Raw genomic sequence first — 26,187 nt, 5'->3', positions numbered from 1 at the left:
TTGGGAAATATGTCAATAGGGCTACAAGACTTGAAAACTTCATTAGTGACCTATTAAAAAAAATAAGATAGTTCCTAATAAAAATGGTAGTGCCATTTATATATGTTAAATTGTTAAGAAACTCATAGATTCCATACTGAATATGGCATTTTACCTTGGAAAAGACCTGTAGTTTGCCTATTAATGTGGATGTCTGGTTTGCAGTTCATAAATTATTGTACTGTAACAAAAGGCAGGTTATCTGAAATCACATAGAAAGTTGGGTTTTTTTTTAAGATTTATTTTATTTCTCTCCACTCCCACCCCACCCCCGTTTTCTGCTTTCCTCTGTCCATTTGTTGTGTGTTCTGTATCTGCTTGCATTCTCGGTGGCACCGGGAATCTGTGTCTCTTTTTTGTTGCATCATCTTGCTGTGTCAGCTCTTTGTGTGTGCGGTGCCACTCCTGGTTGGGCTGTACTTTTTGTTTGGGGTGGCTCTCCTTGCGGGGCGCATTCCTTGCATGTGAGGCTCCCCTACATGAGAAACAACCCTGAGTGACATGGGACTCCTTGCACGCAGCAGCACTGCGTGTGGACCAGCTCACCACACGGGCCAGGAAGCCCTGGGTTTGAACCCTGGACCTCCTATATGGTAGGTGGACGCTCTGTCAGTTGAGTCACATCTGCTTCCTGCATAGAAAGTTTTTTTTTTTTTAATATTTATTTATTATTTTTTAATTACATTAAAACATAGAAAGTTTTAACATCAGATGTGAATGAGTTGAGGCTCAAGCTGTTTGAGGTGTATGCATTTTGTGTATTATTCCTTTCTGGCTTGGTTCAGTGAGTTGCAGCTCACATTGTTCTCATGAATGAAATTGTGAATAAGCATGTATGAGATTCACGTGCTGCTCAATTTGCTTACATTTTCAAAGCAAGCATTGTAGCGGAACTGACTCTTGCCTTTCAGTCTAATGGAATTGGGGTTGTTAAAGGAAGCAGAAATTTGTTTTATTAGTTTCATCTCTACATTTAATAATTTCTCTTAGATTCTTATTGCTTCTAACAGAAAGGTTGACATCAAAGTGACTAGAGGGTGTATTTGGTTGGGAGTCAGAAATCTAATGTTATAGTCCTGGCTGTGCCACTTAAAAGCCATGTGTCTTTCTTTTATGATGTATTTATCTCTTCTCCTCCACCATCCCTGCCCCTGTTGTTTGTTCTCTGTCCATTTGCTGTGCGTTCTTCTCTGTCTGCTTGTCTTGTCTTTAGGCGGCACTGGCACCAATCCTGGGACCTTTCAGAGTGTGAGAGGGGTGCGCATTCTCTTGTGCCACCTCAGCTCCCAGTCTACTACGTCTCTTACTGTCTCTCCTCTGTGTCTCTTTGTCATATCATCTCGCTGTGCTAGCTCGCCTCACAGGCCAGCTTGCTTTCACCCGGACGCCCCAGGAATTGAACCCTGGACCTCCCATATGGTAGATGGAAGCCCAATCGTTTGAGCCACTCTGCTTCTCGTCCATGTGTCTTTGAGTGGTCCGTTTCCTACATTGCCTCATCTTAATGGTGGATTAACCCAGATCATTCCTAAAATCTCTTTTGGCTCTAATATTAGATAACAGTAATGTAGGAACTTAGGGTGAACTGTATGTTTTAGCATAAAGTTCTGTGTGATTCATACATTCATACCCCACCAAGTTCCTCAGAAGAACTTAGGAAGATATATAATCTTAGTGTGAGGAGCAATTTCTTAAACATGACACCAAAGACAGAAACAACAATGGAAACAATTTAATTACATAAGAATTTTGCAAAGGAGTTAGAATTCAGAAAGAATAGCTTATGAATTTTTAAAAATAGTTAATTTAGTTTTTTCATGGTGGAAATAAAGCAGGTTTTTTTCATATGGTATCTCTAAATGTTACTTATCTCTAGACATGAACATTGCAGAAATCAAAGTTTAAACCTCTTTTTGTTAGGGGATCAGTTACTTGAGTGAGAGTTAGGTTTCATTTACATTGAGACTAGAATTTAGACAGGGAGACTTCATTAGTTTTGTTTGTTTACCTGGGAAGTGGGTATGTCCTCTGACTGGAGAATGACGGGCACACTTACTCATAATGGTAGCAGGGCAAGATGTCAGTTTTGTTTTCTTAGAACTTAAAAAAATAAGCAAAGGTTAAAGGGTGGAATATAAATTGGATAGAAGTCAATGGAACATATGACAAAGAGATTAAAATATTTATTACCGAAAAAGCTTACCAATCAGTAAGAAAAGATGAACGCACTTGCTGAAAAATGGGCAAAGGACACAAACCAGTGCTTTACAAAAGAAAAAGTAAAAGTGACCAATAAATAATGAAAATAATATTTGACCTTAATCATTATCAAATTAAAATTAAAGGAAGAAGAAAATAAGTTTGTTTTTCCAAGTTAAAAAACCCTAGTGATAAAATTCACTTTGTGTTTTTATTATAAATTGAAACAACCCTTTGAAGAACAATTCTAACCTCAACCTTAAAGTTCCAGTCTTAGAAATTTGCATGCCCTTTAAGCCTGAATAATATCACTTCTAGTAAAGAACACCGGGACAAACCTGTAGTCTGACAGAATCTCACAGAGGTGGCGTATCTCAGTAAACAAAGGAAAAGATAGAATTTTTATCGTTTCCTCAAGAAGAGTGGAATTTAGATAAAAATTAAAAGAACCAGTGTTTTGATAGGCTCAATGCAAAACAGATCTCTGTAAAAAAAAGTCAATATCAAATCTAGATTGGGGAAGCAGACTTGGCCCAATGGATAGGACGTCCGCCTATCACATGGGAGGTCCACGTTACAAACCCCAGGCCTCCTTGGCCCGTGTGGAGCTGGCCCATGCGTAGTGCTGATGCGCGCAAGGAGATACCCCTGCATAGGGGAGCCCCACGTGCAAGGAGTGTGCCCCGTAAGGAGAGCTGCCCAGCACGAAAGAAAGTGCAGCCTGCCCAAGAATGGCGCTACACACAGAGAGAGCTGACACAGCAAGATGACGCAACAAAGGGAAACACAGATTCACAGTGCTGCTGATAAGGATAGAAATGGTCACAGAAGAACACACAGCGAATGGGCACAGAGCAGACAACTGGGCAGGGGATCGGAATATATAAAAATTTTTTAAAAGAAAAAAAAGTCTAGATTGAAAAGTGGACACAGGGTTCCATTTCTTTGGAAACAATAAAAGTAAGATTTGGAATGCTATGTCCAGAATACATTTACTTGAAGTTTTGCCTCTGGGATGTAAATTGGACTGCTTATCTGTGTTAAAAATGGCTTAGGGAAGCGGACTTGGCCCAGTGGTTAGGGCGTCCGTCTACCACATGGGAGGTCCGCGGTTCAAACTCCAGGCCTCCTTGACCCGTGTGGAGCTGGCCCATGTGCAGTGCTGATACACGCAAGGAGTGCCCTGCCACCCAGGGGTGTCCCCGCATAGGGGAGCCCCATGTGCAAGGAGTGCGCCCCATAAGGAGAGCCACCCAGCGCGAAAGAAAGTTCAGCCTGCCCAGGAATGGTGCCACACACACGGAGAGCTGACACAAGATGACACAAAAAAAAGAAACACAGATTCCTGTGCCTCTGACAACAAGAGAAGCGGACAAAGAAGAACATACAGCAAATAGACACAGAGAACAGACAGCCGGGGTGGAGGGGCGGGGGAGAAGGGGACAGAAATAAATAAATAAATAAATAAATAAATTTTTTTATTAAAAAAAAAAAAATGGCTTTGAGGCCTCCGGAAGAATGGGATCTCTCATTCTTACTGATGTAATTTCAAACTTCAAAGTTTGTGGTCATCTCTTTTTTTAGAGAATAAAGTTTCTCAATAAGAAAGTAGTAACTCGACGTGGATTGTTAAATGCCACTTTATATCTGCAGCAAGTCCTTAGGAAAAACTTTCCTGTTTACTTTGCTTATGGCTTTATCTATATCTAACTCTAGCCTGATGAATGGACACATAGACTTTTATTTTTCCAGAATTTGTCTTAAAGAAAAGCCAAGCTATAGTTACAGGGATATTTTTCATAATATTGCTTATTATGCAAAAAATTCAGAAGTAAACTCTTTTAACTAAGTTATGATACATCTGTGTGATACTTTGGAGTCCTTATATATATCACATTATAGAATGAGATTTCTCAAACAGTCTTCTGAAATTGTATGGGCTTATATATTTTCTAGAGAGCAAATTCATAGCTTTAATGAGTTCCCCAACTCATAGGGCAAAATATTTGGATTTCAATCTGTCAAGTAGATCTTACCATGATCGTAAAAATTTCTGTTTTTGTGCTGTCCTGTATGGTGGCCACTATTCATATATGGCTGTATCTCAATAAATATGACTTGTAAGGAAGAGAATTTTTCATTTAAATATAAGTAGCTGGGAAGCGGACTTGGCTTAATGGATAGAGTGTCTGCCTACCACATGGGAGGTCCGCAGTTCAAACCCAGGGCCTCCTGACCCATGTGATGAGCTGGTCCACGCACAGTGCTGATGTGCGCAAGGAGTGCCATGCCATGCAGGGGTGTCCCTCGTGTAGGGGAGTCCCACGCGCAAGGAGTGCGCCCCATAAGGAGAGCCACCTAGAGCAAAAGAAAGTGCAGCCTGCCCAGGAGTGGCACCGCACACACCGAGAGCTGACGCAGCAAGATGATGCATCAAAAAGAGACAGATTCCCGTGCCACTGACCAGAATAGAAGTGGACACAAAAGAACACACAGCAAATGGACACAGAGAGCAAACAACTGGGGTAGGGGCGGGAAGAGAAATAAATGCAAAATAAATCTTAAAAAAGGGGGGGGGAATAAATAATTAAAGTAACCACACAGGGGTAGTAATTATTATATTTAGCACTGTCCTTAAGCAAGTCACTTTACCCTTTTGGTCACCTTAGCCCTAAAGCAAAAGGAGTTTTGTATGTGAAGAAATCTTAAGGATCATCTAGTCTTGATCCTTTTCTTTAGGTAGGGGGAAACTGAGTCCTTGAGAAAGTGCATTTATTCTAGTTCTGAAGTTCTCAGAGTCTGTGTATTTGTTTCATAATAATAATGAGTAATATAATTATATAATCTTCACTAATAATATAATCCTTGTATCTAATATTAACTATGGAACACTAATTTTGTTCTCCTTACTTTGCCATGTGACTTATATAGGTCCGAGGTCAGCAAACTGTGCCTGTGGGCCAGATTCAGCCTGCCACCAGTTTTTGTACACCCGTGACTGTAGAGTGATTCTCCATTTTTAAATGGTTGTGGGGGAAGAAATCAAAAGAATATTCCATGAAAATTATATATGAAATTTGAATTTCAATATCCATAAGTAAACTATAAGCCATACTCATTCATTCATATATTATCTGTGGCTGCTTTTGCATTACATATGGCAGAGTTGAGTAGTTGCGACAGAGACCTGTCCTATAATGTGCTAGGCCTGAAATAGTTATTCTGACCTTTTACAAAAAACTCTGACCTCTGGTATAGATGATCTTTAAAAAACAATAATAATTTATGAACTATGTACTGATAGAACTATTTACTGATGAAAGTCCTATTTTTATAAAAGAACAACCTAAAGTTAAGAGTAAGTTGGTGTGTCTCACACAGTTTGGAAGTGGCAGAGAGCAGGCCTCTCTCCTTTCAGAGCCAGACCTCCTAACCCATATGCCAGGACAGGCTATAACATGAACATTGTATATATTTTAGATTTGATGAGTTTGATGAAGCAATTGATGAAGCTATAGAAGATGATATCAAAGAGGCTGATGGAGGAGGTATGTGTTTATCATTCTCTCTTCTTCATATTATTCTGTCAACAAGATAATTAAGATACTTTCTTTAGGGTAGTGAGCATGATCTTTTTAATTCTTTCCAGAGTGCATCACAGTTATTACTAATGTTAATTACCTCAGATCCAATACAGTCTTTGGATACAATTAAGTTCAATTCTGTTTCCAAATGAGAAATCAAGTGAGATTTTCCCATTCTTACTATTTTTATATCACTAATACTACAAAGTCTTGAAAATTTTGGATAATCTGTATCAAAATGAGTTTATTCATTCCATAGTCTTTAATAAATTAAATAAAGATAAAAGAATTTGAAGGTAATTAAATTAAAGAGCTGTGTAGCCAATACTAGTGTTTCAGTATGGAGCATTGTGATTTCCATTAAGTTATTATTGAAATTCTGGAAAGGATCTATTAATAAGTAAGTTGGCTATAGTGCAACTGAAGAAGTCATTAGCTTTTCCAGAGATATGTGCCATATTTCCCTTTGCTAGCAGAATTCTTTTTTTTTCCCTGCCCTGTAAACATAGTAAAATAAATGGACTGGGCTTTTTCTAAAGCCATTTCCAAGGGAAGAGGAAATGGTATATATAGTGGTAATGGTTGTATAGATTTTGTGAATATACTAAAAATAAAAAACCTGAATTGTACACTTTAGAAGGGCAAATATTGTGGGATATTAATTATCTCAATTAAAAAAGAGATTCTCCACACAGTAAACTTACGTACGAATGGTAAAACTCTCTTGTTCTATCAACTGAAGTTTTGAGAAAACTGCCTAAATGTGGAAGAAAATAAATAATAAAATGAAGAGCTAGCTGCAAAACAAGAAATAAGGACAGTCTGAAAATTTAGGAAGCTTTTAATAAACATACAGTTTTCCTCCCCCTTCCTCCCCTGCAACTCAGGAGTTGGCCGAGGAAAAGATATCTCCACCATCACAGGTCACCGTGGGAAAGACATCTCTACTATATTGGATGAAGAAAGAAAAGAAAATAAACGACCCCAGAGGGCTGCTGCTGCTCGACGAAAGAAACGCCGGCGACTAAACGATCTAGACAGTGACAGCAACCTAGATGAAGAAGAGAGTGAGGATGAATTCAAGATCAGCGATGGGTGCGTGGTCTGCCTGTGGACTCCATGCCTTAGATACAGGCTTAAATGGGACTAATAGAGGCATTGGCTGTGCTCTGAAAGGACTTTCGTTGTTCATGTACATAGGCTGTTTATTTTCAGGATATTTAAGGCATATGAAGGAGAATACTACTCTCGGTCCTTTTTAGATTAAAGCAGAAACCAGGTTTATGGTTGCATGCTTTTAATATTCAAAATGCATGTTTACATTTTTTAAACTGTAATTGCACCACCTTCTGAACTACATAGTTGAAACATCATACCTGTCTATGAGAAGATCTCAGTCAATTATAAGAAATAGGCAGGTAACTAGATACTCTTCTCTGGTGATCCATAGAAGTTGGGGTTAGGGCAAGTAATCCAATTTGGAAAGCCAGAAAAGAGCTCACTGCAGAGCAGATATTGAAACAGTACTTCAGAGTTTCTCTTTGCAGATTATTATTGGAAGAAATGAGCATATGAACCAAAATATGTCATTCTGCAGAATTGCTACTAAAATATAAGTAAAATATAAATTGGAGTACAGAGGAGAGTTGCCTCAGTCCATGGCAATCAGAGAAAGCTTCACAGTAGAAGTAAATCTTGATCTGAAATTTGAAAAATTAATAATTGGTAAGTCAGTCAGTTTGGGATAAAGGCAGAGTAAAGAAGGCATTACAAGCAGAGAAGTCAGATGTCTAAAGCAGTAAGGCATAATACATCATGGAATATTTGCAAAGTTCCTTTAGGAGGCAAAGTAGAGAATGCCCTGCTGGATATGTGTCCAAGAGATAAAAAGTGACCAGATTGGTGCAGCAGTGCTCCAAAATGTATTCAGTAAATACAATGAATGTGCCACCAAAAAAAAAGTGACCAGATTATGAAGTGTTATATTTGTCATGCATAGGAATTTGAACTTTATCCCCAAGATAATGAAAACCCACTGAAAGATTTAAAACAATAGATTTATGTGAGATTTGTGTTTCCGAAACATTCATCCTGGCATTCATTTGGAGGATATGTATAGGGGAAATGACTTTAGAGATTAGAGAGACCATTTGGAGAGTTGCTACAGTAGTGTAGGAGGGAGGTAAAAATGTGAAGAGAGAGGAGGAATCAGGTTTGAGAGTCATTTTTAAGTTGTAGACTCAGGAGGAATTAGTAATTGATTAGATGTGGGAAATGAGAGGGGAAATTAGGATAGACACAGTTTCTGACTTGAGTTACTGACTGGGTAGTGGTACAAACACCAGGCTAGAGAACACAGAAGACAGGAGAAGTTGGGAAATAAGGATTTCACTTTGGACATGTTGCATTTAAGGTACTTCAGAGATCGTCCAAGAGGCCAAAGCAAATTATGTTCAAAACTCAGCACCAGTTTACCTTCATATCTCCCCCTAAGAAAAAGATAGGTGGCAAAACATTTCTCCATTTTATAAACAGGGAAATTGATGTGATTATCCAGATTTGTTGTACTAAACATCATTTACTAATTCACTGGGCTCACTGTAATTTGAACTCTGATCTCTCAAAAATGGATACATGTTCTAAGTGTACCATCATAATTAATTGGATTTATCTTGGATAGATCTCAAGATGAGTTTGTTGTATCTGATGAAAACCCAGAAGAAAGTGAAGAAGATCCACCATCTAATGATGACAGCGACACTGATTTTTGTAGCCGTAGATTGAGGCGACACCCCTCCCGGCCTATGAGGCAAAGCAGACGCTTGCGGAGAAAGACTCCAAAGAAAAAGTACTCTGATGATGATGAAGAGGAAGAATCTGAGGAGAATAGTAGAGACTCAGGTAAAAAATAACTTGTATCCACATCACGCTAACTCCTTAAGTTCTTACAATTTCTGGAGTTAAGGATACTTATGATTCCATCCAATTGTAATGTGAACTTTTTGATAAAACTTTTTGAGTCCTGGTCTTAGAACTCAGTGGTAAGTAAATTTTTCAGATAAAGCATATCTAAGAAAGTACATGTAGATAGATGTGTTAAAACTTCATCCCAAATTAACTTGAAGGTTGTGATAACTCTTTTGATACCAAGTATTTGCATGTTGAGAATTTACCTTCGTAGTGTTTCTATAGAATCATTCTCAATGAAGTAAGAACATTTTTCTCAGGCCCAACCATTGTAGAGAGAAAGACCACCAATCTTCTCTGACAGAACCATCAATGATTCAGTAGTTTTTATAAAATAGCAGTAGTTGATGTTGTCATAGGTTATGTTTATCCCTATTAAATGAATAAATAGTGGGAAAAACACACACAAGGGCTTTGTGGAAATGGCATATTGGTAACTGGTATCTTACTGGGGAAGTGCCAGAAACAAGAATATTCTATCCCTGACTCTGGCCAGCCTTGTAGGGTTCTTTATTTTGTTTTATTTTGTTTTCCTAAATCTTTTGATAGTAAGTTGGAGATACAATGTCCCTTTATCAGTGATTATTTCCTAAGAAAAGAGCCATTCTCTGACATAACCAAAGTACAATTATCAAAATGAGAAAATTTACAATTAATATACTACTATTATCAACACTGCACATAAAAATTTCATGTCCAGGTATTTTGTCCTTTATATCCTATTTTTTTCCCTTAGCTAGAGATCCAGTCCAGTATTACACATTGCATTTATTCGTGTCACTTTAGTATCCTTTTATCTGGAACATACCTCAAACTGTCTTCCTTGACCTTGACATTGTAGAATAATACATACCAGCTATTTTGTAGAATGTCCCTCAGTTTGGGTTTTACTATTTCCCCATGTAGATTCAGGTATATGTTTTTGGCAAGAATATCATAGAAATAATGCTGTATGCAGGTCTATTCACTTTACTGTTTTTCCCTTTATCTTTATAATAAATAATTTGTGTGAAAAGACTTTGAAACTGTTAAGTTTTTTGTTCCAAATCAGATGCTTCATCCACTAGTTTTAGCATCCATTGATGATTTTCTAACTCCTTCATATCTTTTACATATATAAGTTGGTGTTATACTATAAGGAAGACCATTCCCTTCTATCTGTCTGTCTGTCTGTCTGTCTATCTTTTTATATCAGTATATACTCATGTATTCTTATTTTAGTCAGTGGGTATAATCCCTTTTATATGTATGCTCAATTTATCCTTGTTTTGGTCAGTTGGGAGCCCGTTCAAACTGTTGGCTACCCATTTTAAAATGCACAAAGCATGTGGTCTCACTCTGAATTCTTTGTTAGTTAGAACTTGAAAAGAGCAATGCTTGTTTAGCAACACTCTGAGAGTGTAAGTAGCCCTATGTGCTAGGTTTTCCAGATTTTCATTCCACATGGAGAAAATCCAAAAAACCAAAAACCCTTGAATTCTTTGCTTCTTTGTTATAGATTCTCAGTTTTCTGTGGTGACGGGGTTTAACCTCTTCAGTACATTATGTAGGTGTGACTGTAGGCATAAGTAGGAACAGCAGCTTGTGAGGAGGCAGAGTAGAAATGACCTACCAAGAAGAGCACGTGTGGGCAGCTGTGCAGGTGACATGATAGCTCTGGTTAGATGCTATAAATAAGATCATTTTAAAGAGTGAAACATTTTTTCATATTGATTGATTGTTAATGATACAGATTTATGAGGTTCAGCATTAAAGACCCCTACAAATTGACTCATATTAGTTAAAAAGAAAAAGACATAAAAGTATTCTTCATTTTTTAAAAATTAGGACTAAACTCTACTTAGCAGCTTCACATTTTTGTAACTTAAACTAGCTACAATTCTACTTAATAGACTTAAAGTTTGTACTTTTTCCTTCCTTTTTTTTAACAGAGAGTGATTTTAGCGATGATTTTAGTGATGATTTCATAGAAACTCGGCGAAGGAGGTCAAGGAGGAACCAGAAAAGACAAATTAATTACAAAGAAGATTCAGAAAGTGATGGTTCCCAAAAGAGTTTACGACGTGGCAAAGAAATAAGGCGAGTTCACAAGCGCAGGCTTTCCAGCTCAGAGAGTGAAGGTGAGGAATAGATATCCAATGTACTTAAGTTTCGATGAGACAGATATAGAAGGTATAAAATGAACTCAGTATTGTGACTCTGTACCATTTCTTAAAAATCAAATATAACCAGTAATATCATTGAGATAAAACCTCCTAACAGCTTTAGCTATGCCCCGTACCAAAAGTACAAGAGAAGCTCTAAAGATGCCTTTAATCCATTTAATCTTTGGAGTTAATCTAGAGCTCTTCTTGAGTTCATTTTAAATGATCCCAACCATCATTTCCCCCTTTCTTTTTCATATTTATTTAATTTCCATTGTTTATTACATGTTTTGAAGATCGTTTGCATTCATAAATCCTTGTCAGTAAGTTCTTGGCCCAAGCCAGGTAAGAGAGGGAAAGAAATGTTTGTATGTGGGAGGTTAAAGGAAGAGGAGAACATGTGATTGAGTGTGTATTTATCTTCATTTGTCATAAAGATAAACATAAATTCATTAATTTCGCTATTAAATACAAATATTTATTGAACCAGGCACTATGCTAAGCACTCAGAATGTAACAGTGAATAAAATAGCCCCAAATTTTCCCTGTCCTGATGTAACTTTCATTTCTTATTGGGGGAGAGAGACAATAAAAAAGATAAATAAGTAGACTATATGATATATTAGATGGAGATAAGTGCTATAGAGAAAAACAAGGGGAAATAGTGGTTTGAAGGAATAGCTGGAATTTCAGAGAGGTTTTTAAGGGAGTACCTCATGAAGACAACATTTGAGTGAAGAATTGAAAGAAATGTTCAGTGCAAGTCATGCAATTTTCCAAAAGAAAAGTGATAAAGGTAGATGCAACAAATGTGAAGGCCAAGGGAAATTTGCCTGGCATATTCAAGGAACAGATGGGAAGCCAGAGTGGTTGGAGCAGAATGAGTGAGGTTTCTAAAGAATAGTAGGAGATGAGGTCAAAGAGATCAAAGGGGCCAGATCATAAAGAGCCATGGTCAACAAATTATAGCCCCCTTGGTTTTTTAAATAAAGTTTTTGAAAAATTTCCTTGAAATACTGCTAAGCCAGTTCATGTACATCTTCTCTATCATAGCTTTCATACTACCACAGCAAGGTTGAGTGGTTGAAAAAGAAATTTTATGACCTGCAAACATAATATTTTTACTATTTGGCCATTTACAGAAAAAGTTTGTAACTGCTGATGAGGAGCAACACTGTCCAATGAACTTTCTGTAATGATGGAAATGTTCTATATCTCTCTTGTTCACTATAGCTGCCACTAACCTCATGTGGTTCTTCATTACTTGAAATATGACTAGTGTGAATAAAGAACTGATTTTTAAATTTTTTCTGTTTTATTTAAGTTAAATTTAACAAACTATACGTGACTAGTGTACTGTTCCCATATTGGATAGTTTAGAGTAGGCCATTTTGGATTTTATTTTATGTGAAATTGAGAAACTGTGATCTCATTGTGTTTTAACTTGCAGTGGTAATTATGTTACGAATAGATTAAAGGGGGGCCATGGCAGAAGCTAGGGGACCAGTTAGGAGGCTACTGCAATGATCCATGTGAGAGATGATGGTGGTGGGACTAGGGTGGTAGCACTAGAGGAATGAAAGTATTAGAAATTGTAGAGATATTTTGAAGGTAGATCCAAAAGATTTGTTTGGTTGGATGGGGGATAAAGGGAAATAGGGATAACTGAATAGTTGAAAGAATAGAGTTGGGAGTGGATGTGGCTCAAGCAGTTTAGCTTCCAACTCCTACATGGGAGGTCCTGGTTTCAGTTCCTGGTGCCTCCTGAAAAAAAAAAAAAAAGAACAGCAAGCAAAACAAATGAAAAAATCAACTTGGAAGCCAACGTGGCTCAGTAGTTGAGTGTCGGCTTCCCACACATGAGGTTCAGGTTCGAACCCTGGCCCCCAGTACCTTAAAAAAGAAAGAAAGAAAGAATAGCATTGCCATTAATTATGGTGGTGGAGACCAAAGGGGAAGATTAGAAGCTCAGTTTTGGTTTGAGATGCTTGTTTAGATATCCAAATGCTTGTTATGGGTCATCCCTAAAACAAATGTGGTTGTCATTAGCATAAAGTTGGTATGCAAAGTCATGAGACTAGGTGAGATCGCCTAAGACCTAACTATAGACAAAGAAGAGAAGACATGGGAGGACCACAAAGGGCATGTAATAACATCAGATAAGATTTGGCATAGTGTTTCAGAGGTTCAGAGGTGAGTGCCCTGTTTTAATCTGTTTCCTGATCAGTATGTATACATGATTCTTCATTTGAAGGGTAGTGGAAGGGAGTTCCTTCTCTTGTGACCAACCTATCTTCATTTAATTCAAGGGTAATCAGATTTCTTGTGGGAGAAATCTAATGCTACTCTTTCCTAAAATCATAAGGTAAAATATACCGTCTGTGAATCATGTTGTGGAAATGAAAGGGAAAGAGATTAGGCCAGTGTTGGAGATATCTTTGTATGAGCCAGTCTGGAAGTAGCAAGTGGGGTGAATTTGGGGAAGAAAAGGAGAATTATTTAAATTTCTTTATGGTTAACTGTGCCAATGGCTTAAATGTGCTATTTATTCTAGAGAGCTATATGTCCAAGAACTCCGAAGATGATGAGGTAGCTAAAGAATCAAAGCAATCAGTTCGAAAGCGGACCCGAAGCACAGATGAGTATTCAGAAGCAGATGAAGAGGAGGAAGGGGAAGGCAAACCGTCCCGCAAAAGGCTGCACCGGATTGAGACGGATGAGGAGGAGAATTGTGACAATGCTCATGGAAATGGAGATCAGCCTACCCATGAGAGCCAGCCCAGGTCCATGTCCTCAGAACAAGAGAGCACCAAGAAACCCTACCGGATAGAAAGTGATGAGGAAGAGGACTTTGAAAATGTAGGCAAGGTGGGGAGCCCATTGGACTATAGCTTAGTGGACTTACCTTCCACCAACGGACAGAGTCCTGGCAAAGCCATTGAGAACTTGATTGGCAAACCAAATGAAAAGCCTCAGAGCTCCAAGGACAGCAGCATAGCCAGTGCAAGTCTGGCCCCCAACGGAACAAGTGGTGGGCAGGAGGCAGGAGCACCGGAAGAGGAGGAGGATGAGCTCTTGAGAGTGACTGACCTTGTTGACTATGTCTGTAACAGTGAACAGTTATAAGACTTTTTTTTTTTCCATTTTGTGCTAATTTATTCCACGGTAGCTCTCACACCAGCCGGGCCAGTTATTAAAAGCTGTTTTATTTTTCCTAGAAAACTCCACTACAGAATGACTTTTTAGAAGAAAATTTCAACAAACCCTGAAGTCTTTCTGTGAAGTGACCAGTTTTGAACTTTGAAGATAAATAATTGCTGTAAATTCCTTTTGATTTTCTTTTTCCAAGTTCATGGTCCTTGGTAATTTCATTCATGGAAAAAATCTTATTATAATAACAACAAAAGATTTGTATATTTTTGACTTTATATTTCCTGAGCTCTCCTGACTGTGGAAAAGGGTGGATAAGAATGCATTCCGAATCTGTGAGGGCCCAAAACAGAATTTAGGGTGGGAGAAAGCACTTATGCTTTAGCTTTTTCGTATTAAATATATATTATATTTAAACATTCATGGCATAGATGATGATTAACAGACTGTTTTAAAAAGTCCAAGTCTGTATTGTTACAATTTGTGAATTGTAGATAACATCATACATAAATCATTTAGTAACAGCCTTCATGAAATCAACCTGTTTACTATTGGAGATAACCACACTTAATAAAGAAGAGACTGAGAACGTATCATCATAAAGAACTCTAACCTAAGTTTCTGTTGTAGCAGAGTTTCTTGTTTTATTGGTTTTTTTTTTAATCATCTGAAAAGTGTTTGTACAGTAAAGTGTATAATGAAGCTTGACAACCAGATTGTGCTAGCAACAGATTTTTTAAGACAGCTTTATGCAGTGGTAATGAAGTGGCCTCTAATATGCAATGTCTGATGGAGATTTATTAGTGAAATAAGTGTGGTCTTTCCTAAGGCCCAAGGGAACTGTAAGTTTTGCAGATGGTATATGACTTTGTCTTTCAGCCACTTTATGTTTAAATATCTGGAACTGTCATCTTGAAAAAAAATACATCTATACATAACATATATGAAGAGATTCTAAGCTGACAGTAGTATTTTAGCACATTTGAAAATGGGGAAGGGATTTTCAGGTGAATTTTAACTGGTCTATTCTTGCCTTTAGTATCTACTTCAAATTGAAGTCTACAAACAAAGCAGTTCCTTTGGGAGGTTTTTAGTTTGAATTTTAGCATGTGTGTGTGTGTGTGTGTATATATGTGTGTGCGTGTGTGCGCACGCGCGCTGAAATTTCCTATCTGCCTGGATATATTAGCAGATTTTGAATGTAGTTTTGGCCTTTGGCCAATTAGACTTGTATTAAAATTCATCAATAGTCACATGACCAACAGAGTTGAATGAGAACCGCCAATATACTTAAATGAATAGGTATGACATCCATTTCAAACATCTTAACAATTTAAAGAAAGATAAGCCCGTTGTTTAAGAAAAATAGGGCTTGTAACTAAATATCTGATGTGTAATCGACACTAAAACATGAACTTTGTTTTATTTAGTTTCTGTTAGAGCTGTAAAATTTCAGGCAGAGCCATAACATTGTACAAAGTGTAGCACTTGTGATTAAACCTTACCTGTCAAATTCTGAAACCTTCAGCCATTACTTCTGTGAATACTTTTGCCCTGGGATTTGGGTTCTTCTGGTCTAGTGCTGTGTCTTTTGCCAGCATTGGACACACGGTATCTGCTGCTGGTCCAAGGAACTTCATTGATTTTTCTTCCCAAATTAAGCATTATATATGCTAGTCACTGTATAGTAAAGCACTTCTCTTTTTTATTACTAAAGAACTGGTATTAGACTTGCATTATAAATACCTCTCCTATAAACCTTATACTCCTTTTTCCTTCCTCAACAGGTGTTGCCTCTTAAATCTTTTGGCCTTGAAAGTTTATAGCTGTTGTTTTTCAGTTGATGTTGGTTCTTTTGTTTTGTTTTGTTTCACTTTATTTCTGTAGTATCTGCCCATAAATACTTTTGCTTTGATTCTAGGAATGTGTATGTATCTGTACAAAAAATAAAGTAATGAAAGCAGCCTGAAAATAGGATGCACCAATAGCATGTGGTTCCAAACAAGTTCTGATTTTTATTTTGATACAATGTTCCATTGGAAGGGAGGGAAGGGCTTATGTTCATAGAGACGAGAAAACCGAGCTATGTAAGGAGCCACATTCACTTACCAAACTTCTTTTCCCTTGTTTCACTTAGAAAACCTCCTTTTACCTTGTCTCACTTATTTGAAAGTCAGTGAAGAATCTTCTCTTTTTTAAGTATCTAAAACAGGTAGGATAGAAGGGTTCCTGTTAGTCCAAGGTAAGTGGTTAGAATGTGCAGTTGCCCTTTGCTGCTACCCCATCTCCCTCTGCCATTTTAGTCCTGCAGCCAGGTAAAGCCACTAGTGTAGAGATTCCCCCAGGTGTCCTGTCTCTACCTCGACACACCAGCTCCTTCTTCCACCTATTAGTTCTACTTGTCAGTTAAGCAAATGATCGGAAAAAGTATTAAATAAGTGGATTATTTTAATAGGATGCCTGAAGTGAAATAAGGAATTCTTTTTACCCTTCTGCTATAGAGAACTGAAAGTAAGTTTTATCATAGTGAAGACTATTCCATTTAGCAAATGTCCCACTGACATGGGTTATGATACCACTTTCGCTGCCTAATATTTACTAAACTTGAAAAAGTGTTTGTGAACTTGATAGTGTATCCCTTCTAATCTTACATTCTGATTCAGCCAGATACCTGTGGTTCATCTACCAAGAATGTGATCCAAGCAGCTGATAGTTATAAATTATTATGCATATATATTGATTATAGGTGATTAGATTTTTATCATTTTAAAAGTTCTGCTGTAGATTCTGTCCCCCAAAGAGTCTGTGTTCACTGAAATATTAACTCTGTGCTTTGAAGAAGTTTAAAAACAGAAAACTTAGAAAAAAGTAAATTTTCTATATCCAAATATATAGTATGGTCATTAGGAACTGGAAAAAGCATAGGAAGGCAGCAGTACATCTAGAGTTTAGGCCATCTGGAGCACTAACTACGGATTTAAGTTCTCAAAAGCTGCTATATTCTAGAGCCCTTTAATACTTTAACCTCCGTTTTAAAAAAAAATAGGTTATACCCCAATATCAAACTCTGTAGCAAAAGTATTAAGGAGAGCTGTAGTTTAGTATTGAGAATATTTAGTGTGCAACTTCTGTAAAGGTTTTATACAAGCTAAGTTTTCAGAAAGCAGAAGCTTTGAATTAAAACATGAAAAAAAAACTCAGACTGTAAATATACTTTTTGGTTTTCCAGACTTGTGCGAATGAAATAGTGTTTACTGTAAAACATTTTCCATTGTTGGCACATAGTGCAAAATGATGGCAGAGGTATTTTCAAGAATACACCTAATATTTGGAGATATATGGGTTTCTGTGACACATCCCTTTCTAATTGGTCAAGGTTGAAAGTTCAGAGAGTAAACAGAAGTTTCATTTAGAACATATTCATGTCTACTGATAACCTTATTTAAAAAAAAAAAAAAAGTGTCTGTGACCTGTCAAACTATCAAGGACTTTCAATGTTAAAGAAGTTGTGGAGAAGAATATTTCCAAACAAATGAATTATAAAAGGATATATAATATCCATCCAGTTTTCACTTTTTGATTGATAGAAACCATCCCATAATATATATTTAAGCAAAGAACATAACATTGAGATAAATGAGAACCTTGCTATTTAGAGTTAAAATGATGGGGAGATTTTAACTATTTTTAAGTGGAATTGATGGATTTTCCTTTGTCACAAGAAATACTTTTGTAGTTTATGTTTGTGGGCATAAGAGATGTTAACCATTTCCTAGTTTGCTCTGCCATACAGCTGTAAAGAACCTAATGAGCCTACCAGTTTAATATTTGGAAAAAATTTAAACTCTGTTCTTCACCAATACAGTGGAACAGATTCAGATCTCAAGAATTTGCCTCACAGTTATAGAATCTAGTTAATTTTGAACAACAGTTCCAAGACCCAGATCTTTTTTTTTTAATGGAATGAATACACACACACACATACTTTATAAGCAAAAATGAATTTCTTGAATTCATTATTTGACATTGCAACTGATAAGATAATGTGAGCATCATTTACTTACAGAAGTCTAGAGAAAAATAGTGAAATTACTCTTCTTGGTTTGGCATTCTCAAAATAGATTCCTGGTTCTCCAAAAAGCAGAGAATGCTAACTAAGACTGCGTGTCTGGTATGATCAATCTAGCCCCTATTTAATAGGATCCATTATTAAACTTTCTTAGAAAAAAATCCATTCCTATTCCAACCTATCTTGGAAGTGGCAAGCTAACTTCTGATTTTCTTTATTGTTTCGATACCAATCCTAAAAAGATGAGACCTAAAATGCTATCATAGTGTTTAAACTATATACACCTAATATGTTTCAAAATCTTTCACTCCAACTTAATTATCATTTAATATTTTTCTAGTGCCAAGAATTGCTAAGTAACTATAAAATATATATTGATGAGTCATTCCCCAACAGCAAATAGTTTTTATAAGCAAAAATATAGTGACTTTGTATGTAACTGCTTTAGATTACACATTCAACAGTTTTTTATTCATACAAACCCTCTCAGAAATTGATCTGAACTAATAGGATCCCATTAGGATTTTTCCCTTATTTGGGTCATGCAAGCTCAATTTTTTTTTTCATTTTATATTTATACCACTTCACTTGGGGGAATGCTGTAAACCAATTCTGGCACTTGTGGTGATTTCAGTTAATGAAAATGTTATTTCATTTTAATAAGTTTAAAATATCCCTATCCTGTACATAAGTTATAGGAGTGGGCATAACAAATTATTAGGTGTGTAAAAATCTATTAATTAAGCTTAGACATTTTGAATGAGGAAAAAAAAATTTTTTTACAGGAAATACACTTGTATTTTTTGCCAAACCCGGTACAAGCTGGAAAATGCACTAAGGACTGAATAAACCTGCCTTGTTCTTTTTGCCACTGGATGATGTAAGTTGAGAATGGAATTGTTAACCCTAACTATGTATTTTCTTGACTTTCATCACTTTCTAAAGAAATTTAATTTAAGTGTTTTGGGGTTTTGTTTGATCTGTATTTATTGAGTTCTGGTTATAGACCAGAAGCTGCATGTCACCCTATGGACAGCCAGACCACAGTTGTTGGGGAACTTTATGGCTCAAGACCTGAATCGTTTAACTTATTTTGTATGTTGGAAAAAAAAAAGTTTATTTTGCTTGAGAGTCACATTTTTTAATAACTGTACAGCTTTTAAGGGATGGGAGGTGGGAAAATACCCTAAAATAGGATGTAGATTTTTACGATTGTGTTTATGCTAGTACATCTACAGGTATATTATGTAATTAAACCTAAAATTATTCAAAATTTTGTGCCATGGTCTTTTTCATTCCCTTACCTGTTAGCAGAGTTTGTGCATGTCAGTACTGCTATATGGACAAGCCTTGAAATTAGGCTAACAACCCCTGTCCCCAATGCTTAGAGATCACTGCATGAAAATTGTGTGTGTGTGTATAGATACGTATGTATATATACGTATCTATACACACACACAGATACATACATACATACATACATACATACATACATACATATACACACACAAACACAGCTCTAGTTTATATTCGTGTACATGGATTTTCAGGATCAGAGCAGCTATAATAGCCCAAATTTGGCACAGTAACAGCATCTTACGATGTGTTTTTTGTGATGCTTATTAGGGTATTTTAAATGTTGGTCTGGTGTTTTGTTCTCTTATCAAAGTAACTTTTTGATAACGGTATTTGACTCGTAGCTTGCCCAAATCTGCCACAAGGTTTTGTGTACAACTTTCAAAGATCATGTCCTGTGCTGATGTGGGGGGAGGGAGAGGGTTATCTATAAAAAAAAGAAAAGCTGGAATTACTCAGTTTGGTACTTTTTATTCAGTAGACATAATTCCACAGGAATATTTGTCTGCTGGGAGCATAGCATGAAGGGAAATCAGATTCAAATTTCAATTTCCTTATTAAAAAGTATTCTGATGTTCTGTAGAGCTGCTGATTCTAGCAGTCTTTTAAATGGCACTTTTTTTTACTGTAGATTATATTAAGGAGACTGCTTAAATACCAATACTTTGCCCATCTGTTAATCTTACTCTTCTAATTTCTCACCTTTGTAGCTCCAGTTTATGAGGATTAAATTCATCTCAGTGTGTCGTATTTCTATCTAAACCACCCTCAGCTGTTGTCAGCCAATATGGTAGGTCAGTGTCTTTGCTGTCCTCACCAGTTCCGAGGTGAAGCCTGGGGATCACTTTCCAGGTGAAGAATTCAAATTCCAGATAAAGAATTTGTAGATCATGTGTAGCTGGGATTCAGGGTGTGCTTAATCAGAACACCTCATGGGTTTTCAGACACACTTACATGAAATGCTTTATTTTCCTATGCATAAAAATATATATTTCTGGAATAGGTTCTTAGAATTACTTTATTTTGTTTCTAGGAAATTAGAGTAAAAGCATAAGCTCCAAGATTAGCATAAAACGTAACCTTGTAAGATGCCAGAATCTTTTACTCTTGAGGTATCAGGACCATGCTGATAGTCAAAAGGGGGAAGCTGGAGTGCTATCTGCCATATGCTAATGCACTGCATGTGTGTGTGGGGGGGAGATTTGAAAACTGGAAATGTGGTTCCAATAATACATAAAGTAAATTTTGTGCATTAAAAAAATATGGGAATTCCTGGTAGCTTTAAAGCTTCAGGGGTTAACTGCAGTGTATGAACACCTAGTGTGTTAGAATTGCGATGCACAGTTGTTTAAATACAATATTCCTTGTGAGTGAAAAACAATATGTTGCAGCTGGTGCCAATATTTTTGTTAAGGAAATGTTCAATGTTGTCTCACTATAGTCTGATCAGAACTCTTGGTGTTATAAGCCAGGCCTAAAGCCATTTTATAGCTATTGGCCTAATTGTGTAACTTTTCTTTCAAAATGTTTTATTATACTACTTCTGTCATTTCTTTCACTTAATATATGTCAATTGTCATAATAAAAAATTTAAATAATTTGATGTATTTAGCATGATGTGTTTGCAAACAGTTCATTTTAAACTCTGGCACATGGAAAGCTAAGAATTTTCCCTGAGAGTTGGTGAAAGTTAACATTTTTTTTTATCACCCAGGAATAAAAGAACTGTTTTCTCACTATGTAGAAAGCAAATTTTCTCAAAACAGTTTTTCAGGCTACTTGCCAACCAGGAGAATATAGGAATCTATTCTTGATTTCTGGCTTTTAGCAGCTGGAGAACTGACACATCAAAGAAGCTCTGGATTTGTTCTCTGTAGCCCCATGGAAAGGTAGAATTAAACCAAGGGCATAAGCCATAGGGCAAAAGCCTTTAGTGTATCCTCAGAAAAACTTTTTTACAGAGTGCTCTAATAATAACCTTGGGAATGAATTCTTACCAGTAGGGTGAACTGCCATTTATAGGATAAACTGCTATTTGGCATGTTACAATAGAAGAGAGCCACACATTTCAAGAATGGTAATACCAGATGAATAAGGATCTTCCCAATGCTGAGTATGATTCTCTTCTACAAATTTTTATTTGATAGACTCTGGGAACAGTAAAATTTCCATTGAGCTCAAGTTTTTACCCTCAAACCCAAAATCCAGTTTAACTTATAGAGTTCATCACTATTACTGATTTACCAATTAAAGAGATTTTTAAATCAGAATTTCCCTTAATGGAAGAAAGCTGGTCTATGCTGGCAAGAAAATGACCAGGTACAATATTCCTCAGTGATTTATTTGAAATTTTCCTTCAGACAATCAGGTGGGGATCTCAGTGCTATGTTGGAAGCTTAAGGTGATGGTACCTGTCAGCCTGTCTTCTTATTACAGCTTTCTGTAACAGTTTTTCTTTAGTGATGGTGCAGAATTCTTTTCTTTTAAAAGAGTTGTTATAATATACTGTGATCATTCAGTAGAGGTAGAATTATTAAAATAATGAGAATATTCTAGTGAAGAAAAAAAATTAAATGTTGGAAACCTTCTGAATGAGAGGAATGCTTGAGTGATTTTAATTCTTAAATGACTTTGCAGGACTTCTTTAAGGCCCTAAAAGTCTAAATGAAAATCAAAGAGAAAGAACACTCTAAGGTTATGTGACTTGTTATTTTGCAACATCAGTTTAACAGAGTTATATCCTAACAGAGGGAGCCCAAAGGAGGCACTTCCACATCTCCGTTATCTTTCTGATCTCTAGCCCTCTACACTCTACACCCATTCCTGTCTACACAAAGCTCTCTCTGTCATGGAAAACAAATTTGATCCTTTCTCCTATTAAATCTCCTCCCCAGTTATTTATTATTTGACCTCCAATCTTTAAAAATAAATAGACTATAAGAGTGTTAAGCTATCTTGGGAAACCAGTAGGCTGCTCAGCAGCCAATTTAAAGGGCAAGAACACCATCATTAAAGAACAACTGTTACAGAAAGCAGAACCTTAAAAAGGCAACGTGCTCTTCCTTTCCCCTGCACTTGTTCCATGTTCTTTCTAGTGAAATGTCAATCTGTTTTCTCTTAGGCATCATTGCCTGTCAGTGGGACACCAGTAATTACACCAGGAACTCATGCAACTAAATGGTTCCTACTCTACCAAATTTTTAGTGATAAATTTAAAGGAAGGACCTTGATTATTATAGAACCTCATTAGAAACTGTTGTCCTTAGTCTGAACCATAAAAGTATATCCAGTTTCTTTACAAGGATGAGATTTGATGGTGACCAGGTATTAGCAACGACAGAAAGAAGAAAGATGGCTCAAAGCTAGAAAGTGGCTTCAGATTCAGACTGATCCAGGAAGCAAGGCTGAAATCTTACTGGGAGTTGCTGGAACAGAATCAAACCAGTGTCAAAAGAGCCAAGGCTGAAAGGCAAAGATCCACAATCAGAAAAAGCAGATGAGAGAAAGGAGATAGAATGCTAGAAGCAATTTTTAGGATGATTGTCCTCTCTTTGACACATTCACTTTTTTTTTTAAGATTTTATTTATTTCTCTCCCCTTGCCCCCATTGTCTGCTCTCTGTGTCCATTCACCGTGTGCTCTTCTGCGTCTGCTTTATCAGGCAGCACTGGGAATCTACATCTCTTTTTTTGTTGCATCATCTTGCTGCATCCGCTCTCTGTGTGTGCAGCGCCACTCCTGGACAGGCTGTGCTTTTTTCACGCAGGGCAGCTCACCTTGCAGTGCACACACCTTGCACATGGGGCACTCCTACGCGGGGGCGCCCCTGCAAGGCATGGCACTCCTTGCTCACAGCAGCTCTGCATGTGGGCCAGATTACCACACAGGTCAGGAGGCCCTTGGGATCGAACCCTGGACCCTCCATATGGTACGTGGACGCTCTTTCAGTTGAGGCACGTCTGCTTCCTGCATTCACTTTTTTTTTCTTTATTAGAGAAGTTGTAGGCTTACAGGGCAATCATACAGAAAATACAGGATGTCCATATACGACCCTATTATTAACACCTTGCATTGGTATGGAACTTTGTTACATTAATGAAAGCACATTTTTATAATTCTACTATTAACTAGTCCATGGTTTAACTTAGAATTCACTGTGTACTACATTTCTGTGGATTTTAAGTTTTGAATTTATTCTGTTACCATATGTACAATCTAACATTTCCCCTTTTAATCACTTTCAAATATGTATTTCAGTGCTGTTAATTAGGTTCACAATTTCGTGCTTCCATCACTGCTGTCCATTACCAAACCACTACCATCATTCTGAATAGGAACCCTGTACATTTGAAGACTTAACTTCCTATTCCCTACCCCGACTCTGTCCCCTGGTAACCTTTGTTCTAGATTCTGACTCTATGAGTTTGCTTATTCTAATTTATTTCAAATCAATGAAATCATATATTTGTCCTTTTGTGTCTGGCTTATTTCATTCAACATGATGCCTTCAGATACATTAACTTTTATTTTATTTTATTTATCTTATTTATTTCTCTCCCTTTCGCTGCCCCCACCCCAGTTGCCTGCTCTCTGTGTCCATTCGCTGTGTGTTTTTCTGTGTCCACTTGGATTCTAGTCAGCGGCAACCAGAATCCGTGTTTCTTTTTGTTGCATCATCTTGCTGTGTCAGCTCTCCGTGTGTGCTGTGGTATTCCTGGATAGGCTGCACTTTTTTTTGCGCTTGGCAGCTCTCCTTATGGGGCGCACTCCTTGCGCGTGGGGCTCCCCTATGCGGGGGACACCCCTGCGTGGCACAGCATTCCTTGTGCACATCAGCACTGCGTGTGGGCCAACTCATCACATGGGTCAGGAGGCCCTGGGTTTGAACCTTGGACCTCCCATGTGGTAGGCAGACGCCCTATCCTTTGGGCCAAATCTGCTTCCCAACACATTCACTTTTAATAATGTGAATGTATTTATGCCATGGTATCAGAAACGGAAGTACTTGTAACTTTTATTTATAAACCTTTTAGATCTTGATTTTTCATTGAACTATACCAAAAAATTCACCATTTTAAAGTGTATAACTTCCAGTCCATTGACAAGATTGTACAACAATCACCACTAACATTTTCACCACCCTCAAAAGAAACCCTTTATCTATTAGCTCAATCCCATCCTCCACTTCCCCCTGGCAACCACTAATCTACTTTCTATCTCCATAAATTTACCTAATATATACATTTCTTATCAATGGAATCATAAAATGTGGCCTTTTTTGTCTGGCTTCTTTCATTTAGTGTATTTTCAAAGTTCATGTATGCTATAGCATGACTCAATACTTCATTCCTTTTTATAGCTAAATTTATGTTCTATCGTATGGATATTCTACATTGTGTTTATCCATTTATTAGTTGATAGACATTTGAGTTTCTACTTTGGGGATATGATGAATAATGCTGCTATGACATTTGTGTACAAGTGTTTGTGGACATATGTTTTCAATTCTCTTGGGTACATATCTGGAAGTGAAACTGATAGATCACATGGTGCCTCTGTGTTTAGATTTTGAAGAATTGCCAAACTATTTAATACAGCAGCTGTACCATTTACGAATCCCAGTAGCAATGTATGAGGGTTCTAGTTTCTCCACATCCTCAAAAACACAACTATCTGTCTTTTGATTACTGCCATCATGCTGGGTGTGAAGTGGTATCTCATTGTGATTTTGATTTGCATTTCCTTTATGGCTCATAATATTGAACATCTTTTCATGTGCTTATTGATCATTTGTATATCTTCTTTAGAGAAATGTCTATTCAAATCCTTAGCCCATTTAAAATTGGGTTGTCTTTTTATTGGTGAGTTTTGTGTTTCATGTACTCTTGATACTGGAACCTTAACAAATATATGATTTGCAAATATTTTCTCCCATTTTGTGGGTTGTCTTTTCACAGTCTCAATAACATCCTTTGATGCACAGAACTTTAAATTTTTATATAAAGGCTTATGTACTGTTATTTTTTGGTTGTCCTTTAAGTGTTATATCTAAGAAAGCTTTGCCTAATCCAATGTCAATTTGACAATGATATACACCTATGTTTTCTTCTAAGATTTTTATAGTTTTAACTTATTAAGATCAATATACAAAAATCAGTTGTATTTCTATACACTAACAATGAATGGTCCAGAAATGAAATTATGAAAAACAGTTCCATTTACAATAGCATCAAAAAGAATAAAATGCATAGAAATAAATTTAACAAAAGAAGAACAAGACTTGTATTTGGAGAACTATAACATTCTTAAGCCCTCAACACTGTTGCAAGTATCTCTGAACATGGCTCCTCAAGAAATGAAGATTGACTGTCACTGTGGGGCCCAAGGGGAGGGGGAAATAGATATTGAATAGATGGAACCAAAGTAAATGTGAGGGCAAAAGAAGTGTTTCACAAGAGTACACAAGGATGGATATAAAACATGTAATATTACACCAAAAACATATAGGGGACGACAGACTAATAATGTAAAACATAATGTAAAATATAGGATAACTAAAAAATTTAGAAAACTTTATAGCCTAAAGTATAAACCACAATGTAAACACAAATGTTACCTTGTTTGAAAGCTATTGTCTCAGTATCTGTACATCAGTTTCAGTAAATATGATATGAATAAG

General features: G+C 36.8%; 1 protein-coding gene across 3 annotated transcripts in view; it reads left to right on the top strand.

Annotated features, from left to right (window-relative positions):
* RSF1 (remodeling and spacing factor 1) overlaps positions 1-19,132 on the top strand; it is a 156,933-nt gene extending 137,801 nt beyond the window's left edge. For 2 of the 3 annotated variants that reach the window (XM_058306034.2, XM_058306033.2), the window contains exons 12-16: positions 5,719-5,786; positions 6,710-6,917; positions 8,503-8,723; positions 10,721-10,909; positions 13,488-16,070. In XM_058306034.2, coding sequence (XP_058162017.1) covers positions 5,719-5,786; positions 6,710-6,917; positions 8,503-8,723; positions 10,721-10,909; positions 13,488-14,059 — 1,258 coding nt within the window. In that variant the 3' untranslated portion in view covers positions 14,060-16,070. Of the gene's footprint in view, positions 1-5,718; positions 5,787-6,709; positions 6,918-8,502; positions 8,724-10,720; positions 10,910-13,487; positions 16,071-18,937 lie in introns of those variants that run through there. The other variant, XM_058306035.2, reaches the window with a different exon arrangement.
* The last annotated feature ends 7,055 nt before the right edge of the window (positions 19,133-26,187 follow it).

This window comes from Dasypus novemcinctus, chromosome 10 (assembly GCF_030445035.2).
Source record: "Dasypus novemcinctus isolate mDasNov1 chromosome 10, mDasNov1.1.hap2, whole genome shotgun sequence".
In the NCBI taxonomy this organism is placed as follows: domain Eukaryota; kingdom Metazoa; phylum Chordata; class Mammalia; order Cingulata; family Dasypodidae; genus Dasypus; species Dasypus novemcinctus.
The sequence above is the reverse complement of the archived record's forward strand: the minus strand, read 5'-3'. Positions and strand labels throughout refer to the sequence as shown.